The 26,930-nt window shown below is 44.6% G+C and overlaps 1 protein-coding gene across 2 annotated transcripts in view; it reads right to left on the reverse strand.

The window, feature by feature from the left end:
- LOC121269068 (echinoderm microtubule-associated protein-like 6) overlaps positions 1-26,930 on the reverse strand; it is a 738,052-nt gene that overhangs the window by 623,981 nt on the left and 87,141 nt on the right. For both annotated transcript variants that reach the window (XM_041173516.1, XM_041173508.1), the window contains exons 3-4: positions 25,062-25,160; positions 18,478-18,546 (exon numbers count right to left, since the gene is read on the reverse strand). In XM_041173516.1, the coding sequence (XP_041029450.1) occupies positions 18,478-18,546; positions 25,062-25,160 (168 nt within the window). The remainder of the gene's footprint in view (positions 1-18,477; positions 18,547-25,061; positions 25,161-26,930) is intronic.

The raw sequence follows: 26,930 nt of genomic DNA on the forward strand, positions 1-26,930 counted from the left end.
AGGGCAGCACTTATAGAAGAAGTGGCAAACATCTAGCTGGAGGAGGAGACACCTGACCTCCAGAACATTGGAGACAATGAAGACACAAGCGCACCCCAACTTCGCCCTCAACTTGAAGGGGCCAGCACACCCCACCCCAGGAAGCTGCAAGCAGTGAAGTGCTCAGCACACCCCAACTCTGGGAATCCAGGAGCAGCAATGCCCCAGAGGGGGAGTGGATCGGAGAGACTTCTCCAACAGAGAACAATTCAAACCTCGCATATTGCACAAACCCCCAATGCCACCTGAGCAGAACATCTCCAATGGGGCGGTTCAGGATGGTTTCCTCAGCCCATCCAAAGTGAGACAATTTGTGAACACCATGGGTATGCAGGAGCAGACCAAAGGGCTGGAACTGTCAAAGACAACAGGTCTAGTGAGCAACAAATTGCTTTAAAAATGGGGATAAAGATTGTATCCATTAACGTGCATAGCGTTAAATCTACTAGGCGATGTGTTGCGACCTTGGATTACCTCGCCCAGGACCTGCTGTACCTGGAGTGTGCGATACCGTACCTCAGCTCCTACAGGCAATAGTCATGATGGTGGTCCCATGGGCCATCAATCTGGTCTGGAGGAAACGACTCACAACCCTCCAGCCTGGGTATTCTGCTGCGGGGAGGCAACTTCATCTGAGGTTAAGGGGGTGGTGGGTGGGTGCCTCCTCATAGCAGACATAATATACAAGAATGCTCCACCCCAGTTAATTAACATGTATGCCCCGGCTCAAACCAGCAAGCGGCTGGCGGTTCTTCAGTAGCTCCCACTGCTGCTGGCGACTTCCAGGACAGTCATTCTGGGCAATGACTTCAACTGCATCTGGACGATCCGGCAGGGCCAACAGCAGACTGGACGCCTTGTCCAGACTCCTAAACAGTAAAGGTTGCCAAGCTGTACGACGTCTTCAGCAACCCTGCAGATGGAGCACAGCGTAGATACACCTGTTCGCTGCCAGACGGGTCCATCCATCCCAGGATAGACTTCCTGTTTGTGTCCTGTGCATTCACAGTCAGATCCACCAACATCAAGCCAGTGTTCTTCTCTGACCACTGCCTCCTACTTGCTGACTGTCACTTACAGGAAAACCACAGGGTTGGCAGGGGGACATGGAAGCTGAGCGTGCAACTGCTGACCCCAGAGAACATTGAGGAACTCAAGAGGGATTACAAAGGTTGGAGGAACCATGAAACCCCTCTTTGAGTCCCTGACATACTGGTGGGAAGTGATCAAGGAGACCATCAAGTAGTTTTTCATCCTCAAAGGCGTCCAGAAAGCTAGAAAGAAACAGAGGGAGGGAAATGTCCCAACTCCAGAAAAACTCCAGAACCTGCTCCAGCTGCAGTTAAGTGGGGTCGATGTCAAGGAGGAATTCCAAGAGGTGAAGAGCCAGCAAGCCTCAGTGTTTGCCTCAGAGGCCTCAAAGATCATCTTCTGGTCTGCTGGGTGCAGCAGGATGAGATGTGCTCATGTTTCTTCTTCCAAAAGGAACACAGAGAGAGCTCTGTGATCAGCAGCCTTAAGGAAGAAGATGGCTCAGTAAAGTCATTGCAGTCTGGCATTTTGAGGATCAGCAAATCTTTTTATGCCGGATTGTATGACGTGAAGCCCACAGACAGCATGGCCTCCCAATCCTCCATGTCCTCTATCACGGAGGTCTTAGACGACAGTACACAGGAGAGTCTGGACAAACTGCTAACTCCTGATGAACTGACTAAGGCCCTTGAATCCTTCGAGAAGAGTTAAACTCCCAGAAGCGACGGCTACTGGCCTGAGTTGTACTCGGCTCTGTGGGACTGGATCGGCCCAGACCTGCTAGAAGTGTACAAGAATATGCTTCTGGCCAACAGCATGTCAGAATCCATGTGGAAAGGCATCATCACCCTCATCTACAAGCAGAAGGGGGAAAGGGAGGAAATTAGAAATTGGTGACCCATCTCACTGCTGAATGTGGACCATAAGATTCTGTCCAAGGTCATCGCCAATCAGGTCAAGTCTGCTCTGGAGTTGATGATCCACCCTGACCAGACCTGCACTGTACACGTCAGGAAGATCTCTGACAGCCTCGAGCTACTCAGGGATACCACTGCCTATGCATGGGACAGGGGTGTGGACACCTGCCTCATCAGCCTGGACCAGGAGAAGGCCTTTGGTAGAGTATCACACACCTACATGGTGGATGTGCTCTCCAAAATGGGGTTTGGGGAAAGAATCCACAACTGGATCCAACTGCTCTACACAAACATCTGTAGCGCAGTTTCAATCAATGGGTGGGAATCAGAAAGCTTTCCAATTAAATCTGGAGCCAGGCAGGGCTGCCTCCTCTCCCCTGTCCATTTTGTGCATTGTATAGAACCCTTTGCTGAGCCCATCAGAAAGAATCCGGGTATAAGAGGAGTGACGATCCCAGGCAATGGAGGCACTCGGGTCAAAGCCTCCCTTGTACATGGACGATGTCACTGTCTTCCATTCGGAACCGCTGTCAATGCACAGACTGATCAACATCTGCGAACAGTTCGAACTGGCCTCAGGAGCCAAGGTAAATCGTGGCAACAGCGAGGCTATGTTCTTTGGGAACTAGGTTGACCGATACTTTGTCCCCTTCACCGTCAGGTCAGACTGCCTGAAGGTGCTGGGGATATGGTTCGGAGGGACCAGGACATGCGTTAGAAACTGGAAGGAGTGAGTGGCTATGGTGGAAAGAAAACTGGGCATGTGGGAGTGATGCTCCCTCTCCATTACAGATAAGAACCTGTGAGGCACTCTTGGTGTTGCTGTACGTAGCACAGGTCTGGTCTCTTCCTCACTCCTGCGCGGTGGCAATCATCCAAGCCATCCTTCGCTTTATCTGGAGGTTGAAAATGGATCGCTTTCGCTGGGAAATGATGTACAAGTCTCTAGATAAAGGGGAGAAAAGCATGCACATCGCCCTCATCCTGATGGCCACCTTTGTGTGTGGCTGCATCAAGCTGTGCACAGACCCTCAATACACAAACAACAAGTGTCATTACATGCTGAGGTTCTACCTGTCCCCGGTGTTGCGAAGGATGGGTCTGGCCACGCTGCCGTGGAACACTCCAAATAGTTGGACCGTGCTGTACCATCTATCCCTCGTGGAAGAATTTATGCAGAGAAACACTTTTGACCATAAGTCCATCAGGCATGTGACGTCCTAGAGACCCTGCGGGAAAAGGAGATGGTGGTTCCTGTCAGATGGTTCCATGAGCAGACCGTCAAAGTCATTTGGCAGGATGCCTCATCGCCAGAACTTTCCAACAAGCACCAAGACGTAACTTGGCTGGTGGTGAGAAAGGCCCTCCCCGTCAGATCCTTCTTACATGCCAGGAGTCTCACCCAATCAGCACGCTGCCCTCGAGGTGGCTGTGGTGGGGAAGAGACCTTTGTTCACCTCCTTGTGGAATGTGCCTTTGCAAAGAAAGTCTGGAGAGAGATGCAGTGATTTTTGTCGTGGTTCATCCCAAGCAGTTCCGTAACACAGGACTCTGTGCTCTATGGGCTGTTCCTAGGGACACACACCGAGACAAACATCAACTGCAGCTGGAGGATCATCAGCTCAGTGAAAGACACTCTTTGATCTGACCGAAACTTGTTGGTCTTCCAGTGCAAAGAGTTGTCCCCAACCGAGTGTTGCAGACTGGCACATTCCAAGGTCCAGGACTACATGCTGAGGGACACACTAAAGCTTGGAGCAGCCGCCACAAAGGTGAAATGGGGAAAGGTCACTGTCTAAGACCTTTGTGCCACAGTGCACCGAGGGGCTGGGAATTGTATAGACCCCTTGGGCTGTTTGACTCAGAAGGAATGTATGCACTGAAAACTACATGTGTCACAATTGTATTGAAGCACCTCAGAATGCAACATAATCTCTGCAGATAACTTGAATACCATTGCACTGTCTTACTGTCTGTAATGACCATGTTGAGATGTCTGCAATGTTCATTAATTGTATTGAAGCACCTCGTGATCTATGTGGGAAACTTGAATCTGATTGCACTCTGTGATGGCCACTTTGAAATGTTTGTAATGTTCTTTCAGATATTTTATGAATACAGTGTATTTTCCCCCCAAAAAATGGCTTTGAAATAGAAGATTGACAAAGAATATTGAATATTCTAAATTCTTCTCTCCTTCAAATATTCACAAGGGCAATATTCCTTCCTCAGAAATAACCAGGCAAAATTAATGGCTTTGATATAAATGCATGTTCTAGACAAACTAAAAGAGTTCAAATCCACCAAATCCCTCGGGTTAGTCAAGTGCGCAAGAGAGGCTGGGGGGATATTCATGAGTCATTGGCAATCATTAAGATGGAGACCTTGAAAACTAGGAAGATACTATTAGACTGCAAACAAATTGTGTTGTTGCCTATATTTAAAAACACATTGGGCTAATTTCTATTTATTGTAAAAATAAAGGAATTAATGACCAAGTAAACTTGAGGATTATCTGAATTACAATAACCTAGTAAACAGCAGTCAGCAAGGATTCAGAATGGGAACAAGCTGCGTGGTCAATTTCCTTGATTCCTTGGAGAAGGTGATGACCTGTGAACGGAAATAATCCCATAATTTAATGCACCCAGCCTTCCAAAAAGTACTTGGCAAAGATCTACATAAAAGGCAGTTAAAATCAAACCTGTGGAGTGTCAAGATAACTACTGTGAATGGATCAGAAATTAGTTAGAAAGAAAGGGTAGAAAACTGATGTGCACTGATCAGAGGAGCTATAGCAAGATTTTAGGTAACTAAGCACAGTGATTATGTTACTATACGAGTAATTTAGACTAATGCTCTGGAGACATGAGTTCAAATCCCACCACGGCAGCTGGGGAATGAAACTCAATTAACACTGTAGCTCTTGACGCCAACTGGCCAGGTGGCAAGAACTAATGCGAATGCACACTCGGTCCGCACTGCATCTGCCGGTGCATGCACAGTTTCTGCCACCTGTGATGTCATTGGCATGCACCTGTCAGCTGGTGTCAGTACTGGTTTGCGCCTGCACCATCCAATGCGCTAGTGGGCTGAGGTATTGCTGCCTCTCACCACCCTCTCCCATCTCTCCCTCCTCCATCCATCCAGTGTGCCGCTGGCCTAAGCCCACGCCACGTCTTACTCACCACCCCTACCTGCAGCACCAGTCAGATACAAGGGAAACATCCTGTACATTGTCCCATCACACACATTCAGAGAAGATACAACAGGAGTTAGATACAGAGTAAAGCAGCATGTTGTCCATTTGGGAAGAGGAGTTGACATTGTTTGCAGTTTCCAGTTAAAACAATTTTTTTCAGCTGAGACATTTTTCCACCATTTTTGATACAGGCAGCTGCCACGAACCTCATGATGTCACTGGCACAGCAACTACATTTGTGGGGTATGCACCTTCTGCAGTTACAGTATCACCAAACTCAGCTTTCAATTAATTAAATAAATCTGGAATAAAAATTAGTTTTCGTAATGGTGACCATAAAACTACTGGATTGCTGTAAAAAAAAATCACTAATGTCCTTTAGGGAAGGAAATCTGGTTTCCTACCCGAGCTGGCCTGTATGTGAACGTGTTTGACACTTAACTGCCCTCCGAAATGGCCCAGCAAGTCACTCAGTTGTATCAAACTGCAAAGAAAAGGTTGAAGAAGAGAAAAAAGGACAGACCACCCGGTATTGACCTAGGCATCAGGTACAACAAAGGTGCAGCCTTCACAGTTGACCCGACAAAGTCCTTCTCACTAAAATCTGAGGGCCTATTTCAAAATTGGGAGAAGCATCCCATGGACTAGTAAAGCAACAACCTAACAGCCATACTCTCAGAATAATACCTTACAGCCAACATTCCAGACTCCTCCATTACCATCCCCAGTATGTCCTGTTCCAATGACAAAACAAACCCACCAGAGGTGGTAACACAATGGCATACAGTCAGGAGGAAGTGGCCCTGACTCCAGGCCACATGAAGTCTTATGGCATCAGGCCAAACATGGACAAGGAAACCACTCGCTGATTACTGCAAACCACCTTCCCTCAACAGATGAAACAATATTTTTTAATTATTTCAATGTGTGAGCATTGCAGGGCAGGCCAGCATCTATTGCCCATGCCTAAATGCTCTTGAAAAGATGGTAGTGAGCCGTGTTCTTAAACTGCTGCAGTCCATGTGGTGTAGGTACACCCACAGTGCTGTTAGGAAAGGAGTTCCAGGATTTTGACCCAGCGACACTGAGAAAATGGCGATTTAGTTCCAAATCAGGATAGTGTGTGGCTTGGAGGGGAACATGCAGGTGGTGGTGTCCTCGTGCATCTACTGCCCTTGCCCTTCAAAGTGGTAGAGCTTGCAGGTTTGAAAGGTGCTGCCGAAGGAGCTTTTGTGAGTTGCTGCAGTATATCTTGTAGATGGTACACACTGCTGCCACTGTACATTAGTGGTTGGCGGGAGTGAATGTTTAAGATGGTGGGTGGGGTGCCAATCAGCAGGCAGCTTTGTCCTAGATGGTGTCAAGCTTTTGGAGCTGCATTCATCCAGGCAAGTGGACAGTATTCCATCACACTCCTGACTTGTGCCTTGTAGATGGTAGACAGGCTTTGGAGAGACAGGGGTGAGTTACTTAGAACCATAGAACACTACAGCACAGAAAAAAAGGCCATTTGGCCCTTCTAGTCTGTGCTGAAATATTATTCCGCTAGTCCCATTGACCTGCACCTGGTCCATAACCCTCCAGACCTCTCCCATCCATGTATCTATCCAATTTATTCTTAAAACTTAAGAGTGAGCCCGCATTTACCACATCAGATGGCAGCTTGTTCCACATTCTCACCACTCTCTGAGTGAAGAAGTTCCCCCAATGTTCCCCCTAAACCTTTCCCCTTTCACCCTAAAGCCATGCCCTCTCATGGTTATCTCTCCTAATCTAAGTGGAAAGAGCCTACTCGCATTTACTCTGTCTATAGCCCCTCTTAATTTTGTAAACTTCTATCATATCTCCCCTCATTTATCTATGCTCCAAGGGATAAAGTCCTAACCTGTTTAATCTTTCCCTCTAACTCAACTCGTGAAGACCCGGCAACATCCTAGTAAATCTTCTCTGCACTCTCGCAATCTTACTGATATCCTTCCTGTAGTTAGGCGACCAGAACTGCACACAATACTCCTAAGCTGGCCTCACCAATGTCTTATACAACCTCACCAAAACATCCCAACTCCTATACTCAATACTTTGATTGGCCTGTATGCCAAAAGCGTTCTTTACAACCCTGTCTACCTGTGACGCCACTTTCAGGGAACTATGTATCTGAACTCCCAGATCCCTTTGCTCCTCTGCTCTCCTCAGTGCATTTACTGTGTATGTCCTACTTTGGTTTGTCCTTCCAAAATGCAACACCTCACACTTTTCTGCATTAAATTCCATCTGCCATTTTCTGGCTCATTTTTCCAGTTGGTCTAGATCCCTCTTCAAGCTTTGAAAGCCTTCCTCACTGTCCACAACGCCTCCAATCTTAGTGTCATCAGCAAAAATGCTGATCCAATTTACCACATTATCATCCAGATCATTGATATAGACAACAAACAACAATGGTCCCAGCACAGATCCCTGAGGCACACCACTACTCACAGACCTCCAGTCTGAGAAGCAATCATCCACTACCACCCGCTGTCTTCTCCCACACAGCCAATTTCAAATCCAGTTTACAACCTCTCCATGGATACCAAGTGTCTGAACCTTCTGAACTAACGTCCCATGTGGGACCTTGTCAAAGGCCTTACTAAGGTCCATGTAGACAACATCCACAGCCTTTCCTTCATCTACTTTCTTGGTAACCTCCTCGAAAAACTCTACAAAGTTCGTTAAACACGACCTACCACACACAAAGCCATGCTGACTATCCTTAATCAGCCCTTGGCTGTCCAAATAATTGTATATCCGATCTCTCAGAACACTTTCCAATAATTTACCTACTACTGACGTCAGGCTCACTGGCCTGTAATTACCTGGTTTACTTTTGAAGCCTTTTTTAAACAACGGAACAACATGAGCTACCCTTCAATCCTCCGGCACCTCACCCGTGGCTAAGGACATTTTAAATATTTCTGCCAGGGCCCCTGCAATTTCTACACTAGTCTCCCTCAAGGTCCGAGGGAATATCATGTCAGGCCCAGGGGATTTATCTACCTTTATTCACTGTAAGGCAGCAAGCACCTCCTCCTCTTTAATCTCTATATGTTCCATGACACTACTGCTTGTTTCCCTTCCTTCCTTATACACTATGCCAGTTTCCTGAGTAAATACTGATGCAAAAAAAGTTTAAGATCTCCCCCATCTCGTGAGGCTCCACAAATAGATGATCACTCTGATCTTCAAGGGGACCAATTGTGTCCCTTACTATCCTTTTACTCTTAATATACTTGTAGAAACCCTTCAGGTTTACCTTCACATTATCTGCCAAAGCAACCTCATCTCTTCTTTTTGCCTTCCTGATTTCCTTCTTTAGTATTTTCTTACATTTTCTATATTCTACAAGTACCTCATTTGCTCCTTGTTGCCTATACCTGCTATACACCTCTCTCTTCTTAACCAGATCGCCAATATCCCTTGAAAACCAAGGTTCTCTATGCCTGTTAACTTTGCCTTTAATCCTGACAGGAACGTGCAAACTCTGCACTCTCAAAATTTCACCTTTGAATGCCTTCCACTTGCTGAACACATCCTTGCCAGAAAACAACTTATCCCAATCCATTCTTCCAAGATCCTTTCTCATTTCCACAAAATTGGCCTTTCTCCAATTTAGAATCTCAACTCGAGGACCAGACCTATCCTTATCCATAATTAACTTAAAACTAATGACATTGTGGTCACTGGACCCAAAATGTTCGCCTTCACATACTTCTGTCACCTGACCTGTCTGGTTCCCTTATAGGAGATCAAATATTGCATCCTCTCTCATTGGTACCTCTATATATTGATTTAGAAAGCTTTCCTGAACACATTTGACAACCTCCAAGCCATCCAGCCTTTTTACAGTATGGGAGTCATAGTCAATATGTGGAAAGTTAAAATCTCCTACTATCACAACTTTCTGTTTCTTACATCAATCTGCTATCTCTCTACAGATTTGCTCCTCCAATTCTCTTTGACTATTGGGTGGTCTATAATACAACCCTATTAGTGTGGTCACACCTTTCCCGTTCCTCAGCTCCACCCATATGGCCTTTGTAGACCAGCGCTCCGGGCTGTCCTATCTACACACAGCTGTGATATTTTCCCTGACTTGTAAGGCCACTCCTCCCCCTTTCATCCCTCCCCCTCTATCACATCTGAAACAACGGAACCCTGGAACATTGAGCTGCCAGTCCTGCCCCTCTTGCAACCAAGTCTCACTAATAGCAATAATGTCGTGATCCCACGTGCCAATCCACGCCCTAAGCTCATCTGCCTTTCCGACAATACACCTTGCATTGAAATAGATGCACCTGAGAACATTTCTATCACCTACAAACCTTTGATTTCTGTCTATACATGCATTCCTCGCTTGAGCTTTATCCTCCTCCACCCCACTATCTGCTCTAACACTCTGGTTCCCCTCCCCCTGCAAATCTAGTTTAAACCCCCCCGGAGCAGCACCAGCAAACCTACCCGCAAGGATGTTAGACACCCTCCAGTTCAGGTGCAAACCGTCCCATCGGAACAGGTCCCACCTTCCCTGGAACAGAGCCCAATGGTCCAGAAACATGAAGCCCTCCCTCCTACACCATCTCCTTAGCCACATATTTAGCTGCATTATCTTCCTATTTCTAGCCTCACTAGTAGGTGGCACGGGTAGCAATCCTGAGATCGCAACCCTGGAGGTCCTGTCCTTCAACTTTGCACCTAACTCCCTAAACTCTCTTTGCAGGACCTCCTCCTCCTTCCTATCCACGTCATTGGTCCCTACATGGACCACGACATCTGGCTGCTCACCCTTCCTCCTGAGAATACTGAGAACTCGATCTGAGATATCGTGGACCCTGGCACCAGGGAGACAACAGACCATCCAGGATTCTCGATCTCTCCCACAGAACCTCCTATCTGTCCCTATAATTATCGAATCCCCTATCACTACTGCTCTCCTCTTTTCCCTCCTTCCTTTCTGAGCTGAGGGTCCAGTCTCGGTGCCAGAGACGCGACCACTACAACTTGTCCCTGGTAGGTTGACCCCACCAACAGTATCCAAAACGGTATACCTATTGTTGATGGGAACGGCTACAGGGGTGCTCTGCTCTTTCTGTCTATTCCCCTTCCCTCTCCTGACAGTCACCCAGCTACCTGCCTCCTGATTTTTAGGGGTGACTGTCTCCCTGAAACTCCTGTCTGTTACTGCCTCTGCCTTCCGTATGATCCGAATTTCATCCAGCCCCAGCTCCAGTTCCCTAACTCGGTTTGTCAGGAGCTGTAGCTGGATGCATCTTTTGCAGGTGTAGTCATCAGGGACAATTGTGCTGTCCCAGACTTGCCACATGCTGCATTCAGGGCACTCGACTGCCCTAACTGCTGCCTCCATTACCTACTCCTAATTTAATTAAAGGAACTTACCCGGCCTTACCTCACTGGGAGCAAGCTCGTCCTCAGCCTCTGCTCACCGAAGCCTCTCGAGCCAAAGCCTCAAAGCTCCACTCCTTCACTGGGCCAGTCACATGCTGGCCGCTCCTCTTCAGCTTCCCCTCCTTTTATTTTCAATCTCCCAATCAACTCTCCTCTCACACTGTTTTCAATCTCCCCACTTGCTGCAGAATTCCCAGCCTCTGACCTGCTTTTGTGGCCACAGTATTTATATGGATGGTGCAGTTCAGTTTCTGGTCAACGGTAACCTCCAGGGTATTGATAGAGGGGGATTCAGCAATGGTAAATGCCACTGAATGTCAAGGGAAGATGGTTAGATTCTCTCTTGTTGGAGATGGTCATTGCTTGGCACTTATGTGATGCAAATGTTACTTGTCATTTACCAACCCAAGCCTGAATGTTGCCCAGGTCTTGTTGCATATAGACACAGATTGCTTCAGCAGCTGAGGAGTCACAAATGGTGCTGAACATTGTGCAATCATCAGCGAACATCCCACTTCTGACCTATGATGGAGGGAAGGTCATGATTAAAAGATTGAAGATGGTTGTGCCTAGAACACTGTCCTGAGGAACTCCTGCAGTGATGCCCTGGGACTAAAATGATTGACCTCTAACAACCACAACCATCTTCCTTTATGATAGGTATGACTCCAACTGTTAGAGAGTTTTTCCCCTGATACTTATTGACTCTTTTGCTAGGGCTCCTTGGTGCTACACTCGGTCAGATGCTACCTTGATGTCAACAGCAGTCACTCTCACTTCACCACTCTTGATTTCAGCACTTTTGTAAACGTTTGGACCAAGGCTGTATTGAGGTCAGGGGCTGAGCAGCCCTGGCGGAACCCAAACTGAATGTCACTGAACAGGTTAGTGCTGAGTGAGTGCTGCTTGACGGCACTGTCTGCGACCCCTTCCATCACTTTGCTGATGATCGAAAGTAGACTGGCAGGGCGGTCATTGGCCAGATTGGGTTTGTTTTACTTTTTGTGGACAGGACATTCCTGGGCAATTTTCCACATTGCCAGGTAGATACCAGCGTTGTAGTTGTACTGGAACAGCCTGGCCAGGGGCTCAGCTAATTCTGGAGCACAAGCCTTCAGTACTATTGCCAAAATGTTGTCAGGGTCCATCGTCATTGCAGTATCCAGTGTCTTCAGCTATTCCTTAATATCACATGGAATGAATCAAATTGGCTGAAAACTGGCATCTGTGATGCTGGGGACCTCAGGAGAAGTCAGCAATGGATCATCGATCCGGCATTTCTTGCTGATGCTGGTTTGCAAATGCTTCAGCCTTGTCTTTTGTCTGATGTGCTGGGCTTCCCATCATTGATGATGGGGATATTTGTGGAGCCTCGTCCTCCAATTAGTTGTTTAATTATCCACCACCGTTCACAGCTAGATGTGGCAAGACTGCAGAGCTAAGATCTGATCAGTTGGTTGTAGGATCGCTTGGCTCAGTCTATTGCATGCTGCTTCTGCTGTTTGGCATGCACCTAGTCTTGTTGCATAGCTTCACTAGGTTGGCACCATGTTTTTAGTTTTGCCTGGTCTGTTCCTGGCATGCCCTCCTGCACTCTTTTTTGATCCAGGATTGATCCCTCAGCTTGATGACATGCCATGAGCTTACAAAATGTGTTTGAATGCAATTCTGCTGCTGCTGATGGCCCACAGCACTGCATGGTGGCCAGGTTTGAGTTGCTAAATCTGTTCAAGATTTATCCCATTTAACACAGTAGTACTGCCACATAACACAATTGAGGGCGTCCTCAATGTGAAGTCATAACTTTGTCTCCACAAGCAGTGGTCATTCCTACCAATACTGTCAAGGGCAGATTCATCTGCCACAGGTAGATTGGTGAGGATGAGTTCAAGTAGGTCTTTTCCTCTTGTTGGTTCCCTCACCACCTGCTGCAGAACCAGTCTACAGCCATGTCCTTTTGGATGATTGCAGAGTGTTCATTTCCACTCACAATTCCTCAGATGATGATGCAGGCCATGCGCACATGCAGCAACATTCAGGATTGGGCTGATAAATGACAAGTAATATTCACACCATTTAAGTGCCAGGCAATGACCACCTCCAACAAAAGAGTGTCTAACCATAACACCTTGACATTCAAAGGCATTATTATCATTGCTGAATCCCCCAACGTCAACATCCATTGACCAAAAACATAACTGAACCAGCCACATAAATACTGTGACTACCAAAGCAGGTCAGAGGCTGTGAATTCTCCAGCAAGTAATTCACCTCTTGATTCCCCGAAGCCTGTCCACCATTACAAGTGTGATAGAATACACCCCATCTACCTGAATGATTACAGCACCAACACTCAAAAAGCTCGACACCATCTAGGACAAAGCAGAACATTTGATTTGCACCCCATCCACCACTATAAACATTCACTACCTCCACCATAGATGAAATATGGGTGCAGTGTGTACCAACTGGCCACAAATCTATGACCTTGAACACATAGGAAAACAAGGGCAGCAGATGCTATGGATACCACCACCGGCAAGTTCCCCATATTCTGAATTGGAAATGTATCACCATTCCTCATGGTAACTGGATCAAAATCCTGCAACTCCCTCTCCAACAGCACTGTGGGTGTACCTACACCACAAGGACTGCAGTGGTTCAAGGTGGCAGCTCACCCTCGCCTTCCCAAGGGCTGTCAGGTTCCCTAGTAGAATTTGGAGTGGGATCCAAAAACAATGGCTTCAATCTTCCCAATATTTAATTGGAGTAAGTTTCTGCTCATCCAGTACTGGATGTCAGATAAGCAGTCTGATAGTTTAGCAACAATGGAGAAGTTAAAAGAGATGGTAGAGAGGTAGAGCTGGCTGTCATCAGTGTACATGTGAAAACAAACACTTCGCTTCCGGATGATGTTACCAAGAGACGGCACGTAGGTGACAAAGAGGAGGGGGGCCAAGATTAGATCCTTGTGGGAAACCAGCATGGAATGGCTAGGTGCACTGTGCACATCAACTGCTGAAAAACTGCACCTGAGCTAGCCATTCCCCATTAGCTATAATACTAGCCCTAACCAATAGCATAGACAATTTTGTAGGTATGTCCTAACCACAAAGAAAAGGATAAATCTAACTTGATCAATGAATGCCCTAATATCTTCCAACTAATTTTCAGTGAAGTGACAGGAGTCATCAATACTGCCATTAAGCAGCAGTTCAGTACTGTGATGCTGAACAGATCACCAGTAACCTGTTCACTGATACTGAGTTCAGGCTCCACACGAACTACCTGGCTCCAGACTTCTTCACAGCCAGAGCAAAGATGAAAATAGCTTCCCTCAACATCAAGGCAGAATTTGGTGCCAAGGAGCATCCAGGAGATTATGGAGGCCTTGTACGCAACAAGAAGTAGGAGGAGTGAACATCTGGCCTTTTCAGGATAGCAGGTACCATGGTGCAGGGAGCCTACAACAATATGTTGCTCTGCAGACACCACATCTCAGTGGGGGGTTGTTCCACATTGGCAAGTAACTTTCATGCCATACAAGTGCCAGGCAATGGCCATCCCCAACAAGAGAGAATCCAACCACCTCTCTTCAGCTCTGAAGAGTCGTACAAACTTGAAACTTTAACTCTGTTTCTCTCTCCACAGATGCTGCCAGACCTGCTAAGTTTTTCCAGCATTTTCTGTAATATTGTGAAATGTTTATCACAAAAAGGATGGAAATCAGTTGTTTAAATGTAGCACAGATGGGGAGATGTAGAGCTCTTTTTTTTTGCAGTGGATCTCCAAAACGTGCACACCTGGCAAGTAAAACACTGGAGTTTCACTGTCGAATTGCACACAAGGCCTTGAGATTTCTGTTGCAGTGCTTTGATGCAGGCTTCATATTTTTTCATTCTGCTGCTATGACTGATGTGAGTGAATAATGTACTTTTAATTAAAGCATTTGAGTTCTGCTGGTTGGGGAGTGTAGGTTTAGATCATATAATTTGGGACATTTCTTGACACAAAGGGTGGTAGAAGTGTGGAACTCTCTTGCACAATTGGAAAATTGATACTAGATAAGCTGTTAATTTTAAAACTGAGATTAATAACTTCATGTTAATCAAAGGTATTAAGGGATATGAGGGCAAAAGTGGATATATTTTGTAAAAGGCAGATCATGCTTGACTAATCTAATTGAATTTTTTGATGTAATAAGAGTGAAAGTTGATGAAGAGAATGCATTGGATGTTGCCTAAATGGATTTTAAGAAAGTGTCCAACAAAGTACCACATAAAAGGTTGGTTAACAAAACTGAGGCTCATGGAATAGAAGGTGTCAAATCGGATTTTTAAAAAATTAGCCAAGGATAGAAAAACGAGTCATGGTGAATGGTTATTTTTCACTCTGGAGGATGGTACTGTGATGTTCCTCAATGGTCAGAGCTAGGATCACTGTTTTTTTTATTATATATAAATGACTTGGGTCTTGGAATACAGAGTACAATTTCAAAATGTGCCAATGATATCAAACTCGGAGGAGTGCCAAACAGTGAAGAAGATACGAATTGCCTGCAACATAACATAGATAGACTAGCAGAATGGGCAGGCAAGTAATGGCAGATTGAATTTAATGCAGGGAAGTGTGAAGTTATGCATTGTGGAAGAAGTAGTAGAGAAAGCCTATACAGACTTAATAACACAGTTCTAAAGAGTTTGCAGAACAGAGGGACCTGGGCCTGCATGTGCATCAATCTTTGAAGGCGGCAGGATATATTGAGTGTGTGGCTGGCAAAGGATATGGGATCTTGGGCTTCATAAATAGAAGCATTGAGTACAAAAGCAGGGAAGTTATACTGAACCTTTATAAAGTTCTAGTTAGGTCCCAACTGGAGTATTGCATCCAGTTCTGGTCACCACATTTTAAGAAGGATGTGAGGGACCTTGAGAGGGTGCAGAGAGATTTGCTAAATGGTTCCAGGGATAACAGATTTTAACAATGTTAGGTTGGAAAAGCTGGGGTTATTCTCCTTGGAGCAAAGGGAATTTGAAAGGAGATTTGATAGAAGTGTACAATATTATGACAGGTTTAGATAAGGTAGACAAGGAAAAAATGTTCCCATTGGCTGATAGTAGAAGGAGTAGGGATCACAGATTTAAGATTTTGGGCAAGAGAGGCAGGAAGGATGTGAAGACCACCTTTTATATGCAGCGAATGGTAATGACCTGGAACTCACTGTCCTTGAGAGTGGTGGAAGTGGAAACAATCAACGATTTCAATTGGAAATTAAGTAGACAATTAAAGGAAATAAACCTGCAGGACTACTTGGATCCAGCAGAGGAGTGGGGTTGGATTTCTCCAAGGAGAGCTGGCATGGACTTGATAGCTTGAATGGCCTCTTTCTATAAATTACTCTATATGAAATAAGGTCATAGATCAGCCATGATCCGATCAGCTTTGATCTCACTGAATGGCAGAACAGGCTCGAGGAGCTAAATGGCCTAGTCTGCTCCTTTGTTCCCAAGTTAGAGCCAGACTCCTCCACGCTCCCTGACAGTGACAAGAGGCTCTCTGGTAGGCCTGCCAATATACCAAGCATTTCTGTCTGCACGCCCATCAGCCTTTTCTTGTACACTGCCCATCAACATCCTCTTCTGAGTCCTCTGCAGCAGAACTCAACTGCAATCTCACCCTCCAAGGAAAAAGCACTCGCACTACCCTACCCCCTGGCCTTGCTGCAGCCCACTTGTTCCCAATGACTCATCATATACAGGCCCCACCTCTATACTACCCTCTAAGGCGATACAGTGTCAGCATCTGAGTTTGAATCTGTGAGGGATAGATCAAGTGGCAGAGATTCTTCTTCACAGATGTGCTTTTCTTCTCACCCTTTATCATCACACATCACTGGTTAGACAGATGGCAGGCCTTGAGTATCTGAAAGCATAAATGCACCAGGGAATGATTAGGGTGAAAGAACTGGTAGGGGGAGTAGAAAGCAAGAGGTGAGTGATTACATCACCTACAGCTTGTATTTCATAACAGATTACAGGATGAGGGTGAATTGAAATTTGAGAAAACGTGTAAGCAAGAAACATACCATTATCCTGGATGGCTTCAGCAACGTCGGCTGCAACAACCTCGGTGACGGCTGTGCCAGTAATGTGGAGCACTGTCTCATCCAACAGGGTGAAGGGATGCAGTTGTACCTCCCCCCATCTGCTTGTTTTTTGCTGCTCCCTCCTGGTTATGTGCCACCTTGTCCTGTGAAAGAAAGGGAAGAATATCAGTGAGTGTGTTGCAATGTGTTTGGGTCATGTGTCTGTCATAGCTCAATAGCTGACAGCGTGCGGAAGCTGCGAGATTGTAAGGCTTGCAACAGTGATAAATGTGTTAGGGTGAGGTGGAGTTACCAATATTAGGCATGAGCCATGATTGCTGGAGATGCTTGAAGGCTAAGTGTTGAGGGTGTGGCACATTAAGCAAAGTGTGAGGTTGGTGGTGCAGTTGGTAGGGTATGGCATTTGAGGATGCAGTCACTGACCTTGACCACTCGAGCCAGGTCACTGAACTTTCTCCAGCATTGTATCCAGGTCTTCGGGGCCAAACTTCAGGATTGAGCTCTGTGGTTACCTGCTGCCAATCACTCCTATGTGGTTTTCTGGAGGGTCTTCTGGCTCTTTGTGGAAAAATGAGCTCTTTCCTCCTTTCCACTGTCTGCATTCAAGTCTCCAGCACCTTATTGGGAGAACTTCGGGACCCACTCTCTGGCTTGATGACACATTTCTGATTTATTCCTGCTCACAAAGTCTCTCCCAGCCCCTGCTACTGCAGCCAGAGTCCACCTTCCCATTGAGAGGTGCAGGCTGGCTTCAAGAAGTGCAGGTTAGCTTTTATTGGTGTTATCCTCATACAAACCTGGGCCCCTGCTGAGTGTGCAGCCACTCAGCAGTGTGTTTAGCGTTGAGCTGCACAAAACATTCATGGAGATGAGCAGGTAGCACGAAGTACAGGGTAATCGCATATTATAATTTCCAGGTTCACTAACGAGCTTTGTCCAATCTTTAGCCCCTAACCTCTTCACCTCAGTGAAGGGCCTCAAAGCTTTTCCCAAAACAAAAGGCTGGCTCTCTTGTGTAGCCTTGCTGTTTCGATATCTCTTTGGTCAGGAATTTATGTCCAGGTCTTAAAAGGCTTCTTTGCTCCTTACACAGGTGATGGCACATTCTGACAATCGGCTAGCCAAAGGTTAAATTTCCCATACAACATCTTTCCTGCACATTGCACCACCAAGACAGACGCACTTGGGTCAAATTTCAATATTCATTTGTGAAGGCAATTTTCTGCAAAAATCACTTAACAGTGATTCTTGACAGGCGCAGTTACAAGATGGACTTCGTGTGTGTGGAGAAATATCTTGCTTGACTGTCAAATGTTAGAACAGATGTAGTGAAACTGTCCTAAACCTATTTCAAACATTTTAAAATGTTGTGTAAAGCACAAATGGAGGAAATAACCAGTGATCCAGTAATCCACTGAATTAAACAAAATATTGTCACTTATTCACTTACTTCATTACTTAACTACTAGCCTGCCCACAAAGTCTTTTTTTTCTTTTAATTTTAATTTAGAAATCACTTTAACTTTCTAGTAAATAGCCTGTCATTAGTTAAAACAGGAACTTTTCACATATGTACTTAAAATAAAAAACTTTCATTCAGGTCATAGTATTGGCTTTGCAGTTTTAATAGATCCAAGCCTGTGGAAGAGGTACACAGACAAGATTCTACTTCAGTGAAAGCAACTATTTGATATAAGCATTCTTAAATAACAGAAAGTACAAGAAGAACCTAGGTTATTTACCTTAATATGTTTCACTCCACAGCTAACAAGTCTGTTTGGCTGATGTGGATCCCAAGCAACATCAAAGATCTGTAAACAGATAGAATACATCTTACACTTCATGTTCAGCCTAATTTTGGGAAATATCATTCCAAAGGATTATATATAAACTGTCCAAATCTGAAAAATCCAGCACTATGTTCACAATTTGTACACAACTGCAAATGTCTAGAGAATAAATGAATACTTTAAATAGGCAGGATTGTAACCGTCAATTGGCTTATTAAAAATTATAGAAGAAAACCAATTTTAGTTGTGTTCCATCGCTAATAGTAGGCCTCCATGATTGAGTGTTGCATCATGCTAACAGGAGTTTTCATACCACATCCAGCTATCAATAGTAGGTCTCTACAGTTCCCAACCTTTATTGGAATGGCTGATTAATCTCTCAAGTGCTGCTGATGGCAACTTGGGAGTAACAGTCCCATATGTGCGGTTCACCATGCAGAGCATATGGCTCTTATTTGCAATCAAACCACATTGTCTAGGTCCTGCTGGTCTCCCTATTATTTGGAATTCACTGCTTTATGGGAGGTTGTGAGGATGACAGCATCAGCGGCAACAAATATCTGGAAACTCTCGAGTGCTGAGAGAGCAACAGGAGGAGTGAGAGCAAAAGAGCAACACAAACTGGGGAGGAAGGGATGAGAGAGTATGAAACAAACTGGGGAGGGAGAGAGAGAAATACAAACTAGTGGAAGGAGAGAGAGAAAGGCACAAACTTGGGGTGGTGGGGGGGGAGGGGGGAAAGAGGGGAAGAAAGAAACTCAAACTGCAAAAGGACAGTGAGAGATACACAAACAGTGAGTGGGAGAGAAAAACAATGTGGAGGGAAGGAATGAGAAATATAGACTGGGGATGGAGAAAGAGAAAAACACAAAATGGGGGAAGGAGAACGCAACACAAACAAGGGAGAGTTCATGGCGCAGTAGGGCTCAACACACAGAGGACGCAGGCAATGGCCATCTAATACACTAAAACAAGCAACAGCAGCAGCCTGTCCTCACATCAACTCCAGGCGCAGGAGGAGCAACCCACAGATGTGACTGTAACCAAGCACGTAAATGCATAGACTAGTGCTTGGGTTTCAATGGTGAGAATAATCTGTTAACTGCATATGTGTTTAATGTTTAGTGAAAGTTATGAAAGAGTTGCCTGAGCAAGCAGGGAGGTTCTGATAAAGGCCCCAACTTTCTTGTCCAACTCCTTTTTGTCAGAAGTCTGAGTCATTTCCTCTGTGCATCCCTTCATTCCCCTCAGGTCCCCTCAAAGTTCTCCCCTGATCCCCGTATTAATCTTTATTGTCATGGGAATTCTCCCCCATCCCCAACCAATCATATTCAAGTCCCCTCCATGTCACTTTGGAGATGTCAGAGCCAAGACACAGAGTGGCCACACAGTTCAGCGATGCCTCCCTGCAGACTCTCTTCCAGGCTGTCAGCGAACAGCAGGAGGTGCTCTTCCTGAGCAACGGCAACAGGAGAATCTCCAGCCTGAACAAGGCAGCCTGGACGGAGATTGTAGAGGACATTAGCAACCGGTCCAGTGCAGGAAAACGGCCAGTGATTTCACTCAATCCGTCCAGATAAATGTCACAATGGCCTGGGATTGTCTCTCATGTGGGCATTCAGCTGTATATTTGTGCTAGTGTGCAGTTATGCTAGCTGGGTGAATTCGTGATGAGCCTCAGAACCACACAGCCAAAATGTTTTTTTTTATTTGTTCATGGCATGTGGACGTCACTGGCTAGGCCAGCATTTATTGTCCATCCTTAACTGCCCTTGAGGGAATAGTGAGCTGCCTTCTTGAAACGCTGTAGTCCAAGTGGTGTAGGTAACACCAATGGTGCTGTTAGGGAGAGGGTTCCAGGGTTTTGACCCAGCAACAGTGAAGGAATGGCAACTAAATTTCCAAGTTAGGATGGTGAGGGGAACTTCCAGGTGGTGGTGTTCCCATCTGTCTGCTGCCCTTGACCTCCTAGATAGTAGTGGTCATGGGTTTGGAAAGGTGCTGTCCAAGGAGGAAGGTGAATCCCTACAGTGCACCTTGTAGGTAGTACACACTGCTGCAACTGTGCATCGGTGGTGGAGGGGTTGGGTGAATGCTTGTGGATCGGGTGCCAATCAAGCGGGCCACTGTGTCCTGGATGGTTGCTCTTCTCTGCCGATGCTGCCAGACCTGCTGAGTTTTTCCAGGTATTTTGTTTTTGTGTCCTGGATGGTGTCGAGTTTCTTGAGTGTTGTTGGAGGGAAGTGAAGAGTATTCCATCACAGTCCCGAATTGTGCCTTACAGATGGTGGACAGGCTTTGGGGAGTCAGGAGGTGAGTTACTCGCAACAGAATTCCTAGCCTCTGACCTGCTCTTGTAGCCACAGTATTTATATGGATAGTCCAATTCTGGTCAATGGTAAGCCCCCTAGGATGTTGATAGTGGGGGATTCAGCGATGGTAATGCCATTGAATAACAAAGGCAAAGGTTAGATTCTCTCTTGTTGGGAATTAGTCATTCCCTGGCAATTCTGTGGCCGAAATGTTACTTGTCAACTGTCAGCGCAAGCCTGCACATTGTCCAGTTCTTGCTGCATTCACATGGACTGCTTCAGTATCTGAGGAATTGCGAACAGTGCTAAACATTGTTCACTGATGATTGCACACCACCATTTCTGACCATATGATGGAAGGAAGGTCATTGATGAGGCAGCTGAAGATGGTTGGGCCTAGGACATTACCCTGAGGAACTCCTGCAGTGATGTATTGGAACTTAGATGATTGACTTCCAACAACCACAACCGTCTTGTGCTAGGTACGACTCCAACCAGTGGAGAGTTTTCCCCCTGACTCCCATTGACACCAGTTTTGCCAGGGCTCCTTGATGCCACACTCGGTCAAATTCGGCCTAGATGTCAAGGCCAGTTATTCTCACCTCATCTCTGGAGTTCAGCTCTTTTGTCTACGATGGAACCAAGGCTGAAATGAGGTCAGGAATTGTGGCCCTGGCTGAGCATCAGTGAGCAGGTTATTACGAAGCAAGTGCCACTTGACAGCACTATTGATAACCCCTTCCGTCACTTTACTGATGATTGAGAGTAGACTGTTGGGGTGGTAGTTGGCCGGCTTGGATTTGTCCTGCTTTTGGGTACAGGACATACCTGGGCAATTTTCCACATTGCCAGGTAAATGCCAGTGTTATAGCTGTACTGGAACAGCTTGGCAAGGGGCGCGGCAATTCCTAGAGCAAAAGTCGTCAATATTTTTGCCAGAAAACTGTCAGGGCCCATTAGCCTTTGCAGTATCCAGCACCTTCAGCCATTTCTTGATATCATGTGGAGTGAATCAAATTGGCTGAAGACTGGCATCTGTGATGCTAGGGCCCTCAAGAGAAGGCTGAGATGGATTATCCACTTGGCACTTCTGACTGAAGATTGTTGCAAATGCTTCAGCCTTATCTTTTGCACTGATGTGCTGGGCTCCCTCATCATTGGGGGTGGGGATATTTGTGGAGCCTCCTCCTCCAGTGAGTTGTTTAATTGTCCACCACCATTCACGACTGGATAAGGCAGGACTGCAGAGCTTAGATTTGATCCATTGGTTGTGGAATCGCTTAGTTCTGTCTATCACTTACTGCTAATGCTGTTTGGCATGCAAGTAGTCTTGTGTTGTAGCTTCACCAGGTTAATGCCTCATTTTAAGGCTCCTGGAATGCCTTCCTGAACCCTTCACTGAAGCAGGGTTGATTCCCTGGATTGGTGGTAATGGTAGAGTGGGGGATGTGCCAGGCCATGAGGTTACAGATTGTGGTTGAGTACAATTCTGCTGCTGCTGATGGCCCACAGCGCCTCATGGATGCCCAGTCTTGAATTGCTAGATCCGTTCAAAATCTATCTCATTTAGCATAGTGGTGGTGTCACACAACACAATGGAGGGTATCCTCAATGTGAGGATGGAACTTCATCTCCACAAGGGCTTTACTCTGGTCACTTCTACCGATACTGGAATGAACAAATACATCTGCGGCAGGCAGATTGCTGAGGATAAGGTCAAGTATGATTTTCCCTCTTGTCGGTTCCCTCACCACCTCCGCAGACCCAGTCTAGCAGCTATGTCCTTTAGGACTCAGCCAGCTCAGTTTGTATTGGACATTGAAATCCCCTAACCAGATTAGATTCTGCACCCTTGCCACCCTCAGTGCTTCCTCCAAGTGATGCCCGACAAGAAGGAGTACTGATTCACCAGCTGAGGGAGATCACAGCAGGCCTCCAAGGCATCAAAAAGGCGTTCCAGGGGAGCATCACTGAATCAGGGGGCTGTAGTTTTTTTGCCTTTCAAGGCCATGTCTTCTGTGCAGCAGTTCTGGGCTGGAGGCACTGAGAGATGTGCATGTGACTGCACTTTAAATATGGCGCCTAACTTGAGCAAGCAGTAAGGTGATGGCCTGGCAGACGAATCAGAGGCTGCCCGCCAGTGAAATGGCGTGTTTCCCAGAAATGCAAGATCAATGAGGCAGGATTAGGACGATACGATGTGAAAAGCCGCCACCGAGGCCAGCGGGTATAACATTCTTTTTCCCGCCCGCTAATGCACTTAGTGCAAATCTGGGATGATTCCGCCCTCTGTGCCTCACAACTTATTTTCTACCTATCTTTGTATCATCAGCAAATTTGGCTACAATACACACATCCATATAAACAGATAAGGCCCCAATACTGTTCCCATCAGCACCCCACTATTTACAGTTTGCTAACCTGAAAATGACCCATTTATCCAGACTCTCCATTTCCTGTTAGATGGCCAATCCACTTTCCTGCTAATATATTACCTCAACACCATAAGACCTTACCTTGTATAGCAATCTTTTATATGGCACCTAATCGAATGCCTTTTGGAAATCATTGACACTACATTTACTGGTTCCCCTTTATTCGCTCTGCTTGTTACATCCTCAAAGAACGTTAATAAATTTGTCAAACATGATTTCTGTTCCATAAAACTATGTTGACTCTGCTTGTTTATATTATGATTTTCTAAATGTCCTGCTATTCCTTCCTTAATAAAAGATTCCAGCATTTTTCCAGTGACAGATATTAGGCTAACTGGCCTATGGTTTCCTGTTTTGTCTCCCTCCTTTCTTGAAAAGTGGTAATATATTTACAGTTTTCCAATTTGCTCAGACTTTTCCAGATCTAGGGAACTTCAGAAGATAACAACCAATCCAGCCACTATTCTCTGCTGCCACTTCTTTTAAGACGCTTGGACACAGGTCATCAATTTCAGGGAACTTGTCAGACCTAAGTCCCAATAGTTTACCTAATACTTTCTCTCTAATGATAGTGATTTGTTTTAAGTTCCTCCCTCCCCCCCCTTGATTTCTACTGTTCCTGGGATACTTTTAGTGTTGTCTACTGTGAAGACAGATAAAAAATACTTGTTTGAAGTCTCTGCCATTTGTTTGTTTCCCTTTACTAATTCCAGTCTTATCATCTAAGGGACCAACTTTTACTTTAGCTACTCTGTCCCTTTTTATATACTTGTAGAAGCTTTTACTGTCTGTTTTTATATTTCTTGCTAGTTAATTCAAGGACAGGATTAAACTTGGCAGTGATGTCCCCTCAAGATGAAGCAGTCCTTGAACTGCTGTTTGGGCTCATTTATGTAAATCAACAGTTCATACAAGATGCAGGACATTTTCTGGCACCTGTGAACGGCACACCAATGCGACTTACCACCTTCAATCTGGGGAAGAAGAGGAAAGCATCAAACAAAGGATATTTATGGGAGGAAAAAAAATCCTAATACACCATGAGGTATTGCTGATGTATCAAATATTGAGAAAAACCAAGAAATATACAGAGAGTTATGGATTATAATAAGTGCGAAAGAACCAGAAATTGACATTTTGGGACACCACCTACTGCAATTTTAGTTCTGAAAATACAATGTTCTAAACTGTCCATGTATAGGACAGGACTTGATGATCAGATCAGAAAATAGCAGTCAAATTTGTATTATTCCATTAATAATGTTATGAAATATCACCATTCCTTGAGTACAGCCCAAAATATTCTTAACTTTTCAGATAGCTTGTTCCCATTGGCTATAACTAATAAACTGGGATACAGTAAATCCAGTGTAATTGGTTTTTGGGGGTGTGTTTAACTTTATACTTAACTTCCATCCTGACAGATAATTTAATTTTGTTTTATATTACTTTAAATAAAAGATTCAGAGCAAGTTCTTGTGCTGAAAAAATAGCTATTCTAGATACTATCTTCTGCAACTTTCAGTCATTAAATATGGGCATTGACCCTCTTTGTTAACAGGATAATCAGCAATATTTTGTACATAGGTTTTCAGGCCTATGAATTTCAAGCTATTTCCCATTTCACAGTATTGTCCAATAATTACATTGATATATGAAAGGAAATGTCATATGCAAGAGCACATAAAGCTGAACTCATCTGAATGTTTCAACATAATTTTCATATATTGTACTCTCATTGGCCTATGGCATTTTTATTAATACATGATGACTATGGATTCATACTTACCCTGTCTGAGTGGCCAGTTGCCGTTGCTAGCACTTTCCCTTTTTTCCAATCCCAGATGCAGACTGTATTTTTGGCATCCAATCCTACAGAGGCCAAGCGCTGTCAGAAAATTAGGTTAAATATTTCATCATTTAAATAAACAATATATTTGAATATCCCATAAACTCTCTCAAGCATTTTTTTCAATTTCATAACAGTTAAGTGATTTTATACTTCAAATATTCTGTACTTCCAGAATTGTTAGCTGTTGCAGTCTCCAGAACTATCATAGAAATTTTTTTTATAATTACAAAAGCCATTAACCATCACTGAATCATATTCAAAAGTTTACTTTGGTTTCAAATGCATTTACAGAATGACTTTTTTATTCATTCCTGAGAAGTGGGTGTCACTGACAAGGTCAGCATTCATTGCCCATCCCTAGATGCCCTTGAGAAGGTGCCGGTGAGCCACGTTCTTCCATGTGGTGTAGGCACACACACAAGTGTTGTTAGGGAGGGAGTTCCAAGGTTTTGACCTAGTGACAGTGAAGGAATTCACTATAATTGGCTAAAGGAAAGCCTATGGTGTACACTGCTGATTGCTATCCTTTGACCACGGTGGGAAAATCTTAAAACGTCATTATTATTTGAGCAGAGAATCAGAATTAGTCCTGATAACTGTGAGGGGGCGTGGGGTGGGTGGTGAGGGAAAGGGGAGTTCAAAAGGCTGAAAATACTTAGCACTGATGTTCATACATAAAAAGGCATCTTGGATAAGAATCCTATTAGGTTTCTGGCCCCAGTTGGAAATATGCTATATAAATGAATAATTAATATAAATGAATTACTGATAGAAGGGAAAGAGGAGAAAAATTAAGCTGACATAAATATATTCTTATTATCTTCCTCCATTTAAATTTGCTTCATTTACTCTAACCTCCATTTTTTAATATTGTTCTTTATTTCAGTTATTTTCATTCTCTTTGTTTTTTCTTTCATAATCTTCTTTATCCCTATTTTTCCTTTATTTTCTTTCTTTAATACAAGACTTGCTCACCTGACATGATTACCAGAATCACCAGCACACATTTGCAGTTGGAGTAACCAGAGCAACTGACAAACACCCAAATCAAAGAGCACACACTGTACAACGATAAACCACACTTTCAACAGTGAAGTGAAAACCAATGACTAAAGAAACTAAAGAAAATATCAAACTCAAACTTGAAGAAAAACTCTGAAAATTAAGGACCCTTTTAAGAACCTGTAAAAATTAGTTATCACACCAAGTAATAGTTCACAGAAGAGCCATGAAAAATATTAAATTTGCCTAAAACAATTTCCTGTCTTGACCAATATTAGAATGGCTTTTGATAATGGGAGGAAAAATAGCATTATGCCAAATGAAGTTATATATTCAATGCACAGGGAAGAGATGATGGATAATTTCCCTTTCTTCCCACTTCTCCACTGACTGCAACAAGATGTCTGGAGTATTTTAACTCCTCCAGGGCTGTGACACTATGCTAAGAACAAACATATAACAGGTTTTCTTGTAAATTTAAAGTCAAATGAAAGGGTAAATGTTTATTTATCACAAAACCCGAAATGCAAAACGCATCAAACACTCACTTCCCAAACACACAGACCAGACACACACACATAAGAAAAGATCATTTTTTTTTTAAGAGATATAACATGCATTTACATTATTAGAAGGGTAAAACAGAAACAGGACACTTCATTACAGTCCTTAAGATGGTGGTTGAAAATGGTGCAGGTCCGAAGGATTCTCTCCTGGTTTCTTGAAGGCAAATGGAGGTTGAAAGTTTCTGGCTTTTAGTCTAAATTGTGGTTGAGCCTCTGTAGTGAAGAAATGTAAAAGTAG

The sequence above is a fragment of the Carcharodon carcharias genome, chromosome 2, assembly GCF_017639515.1.
Source record: "Carcharodon carcharias isolate sCarCar2 chromosome 2, sCarCar2.pri, whole genome shotgun sequence".
In the NCBI taxonomy this organism is placed as follows: Eukaryota; Metazoa; Chordata; class Chondrichthyes; order Lamniformes; family Lamnidae; genus Carcharodon; species Carcharodon carcharias.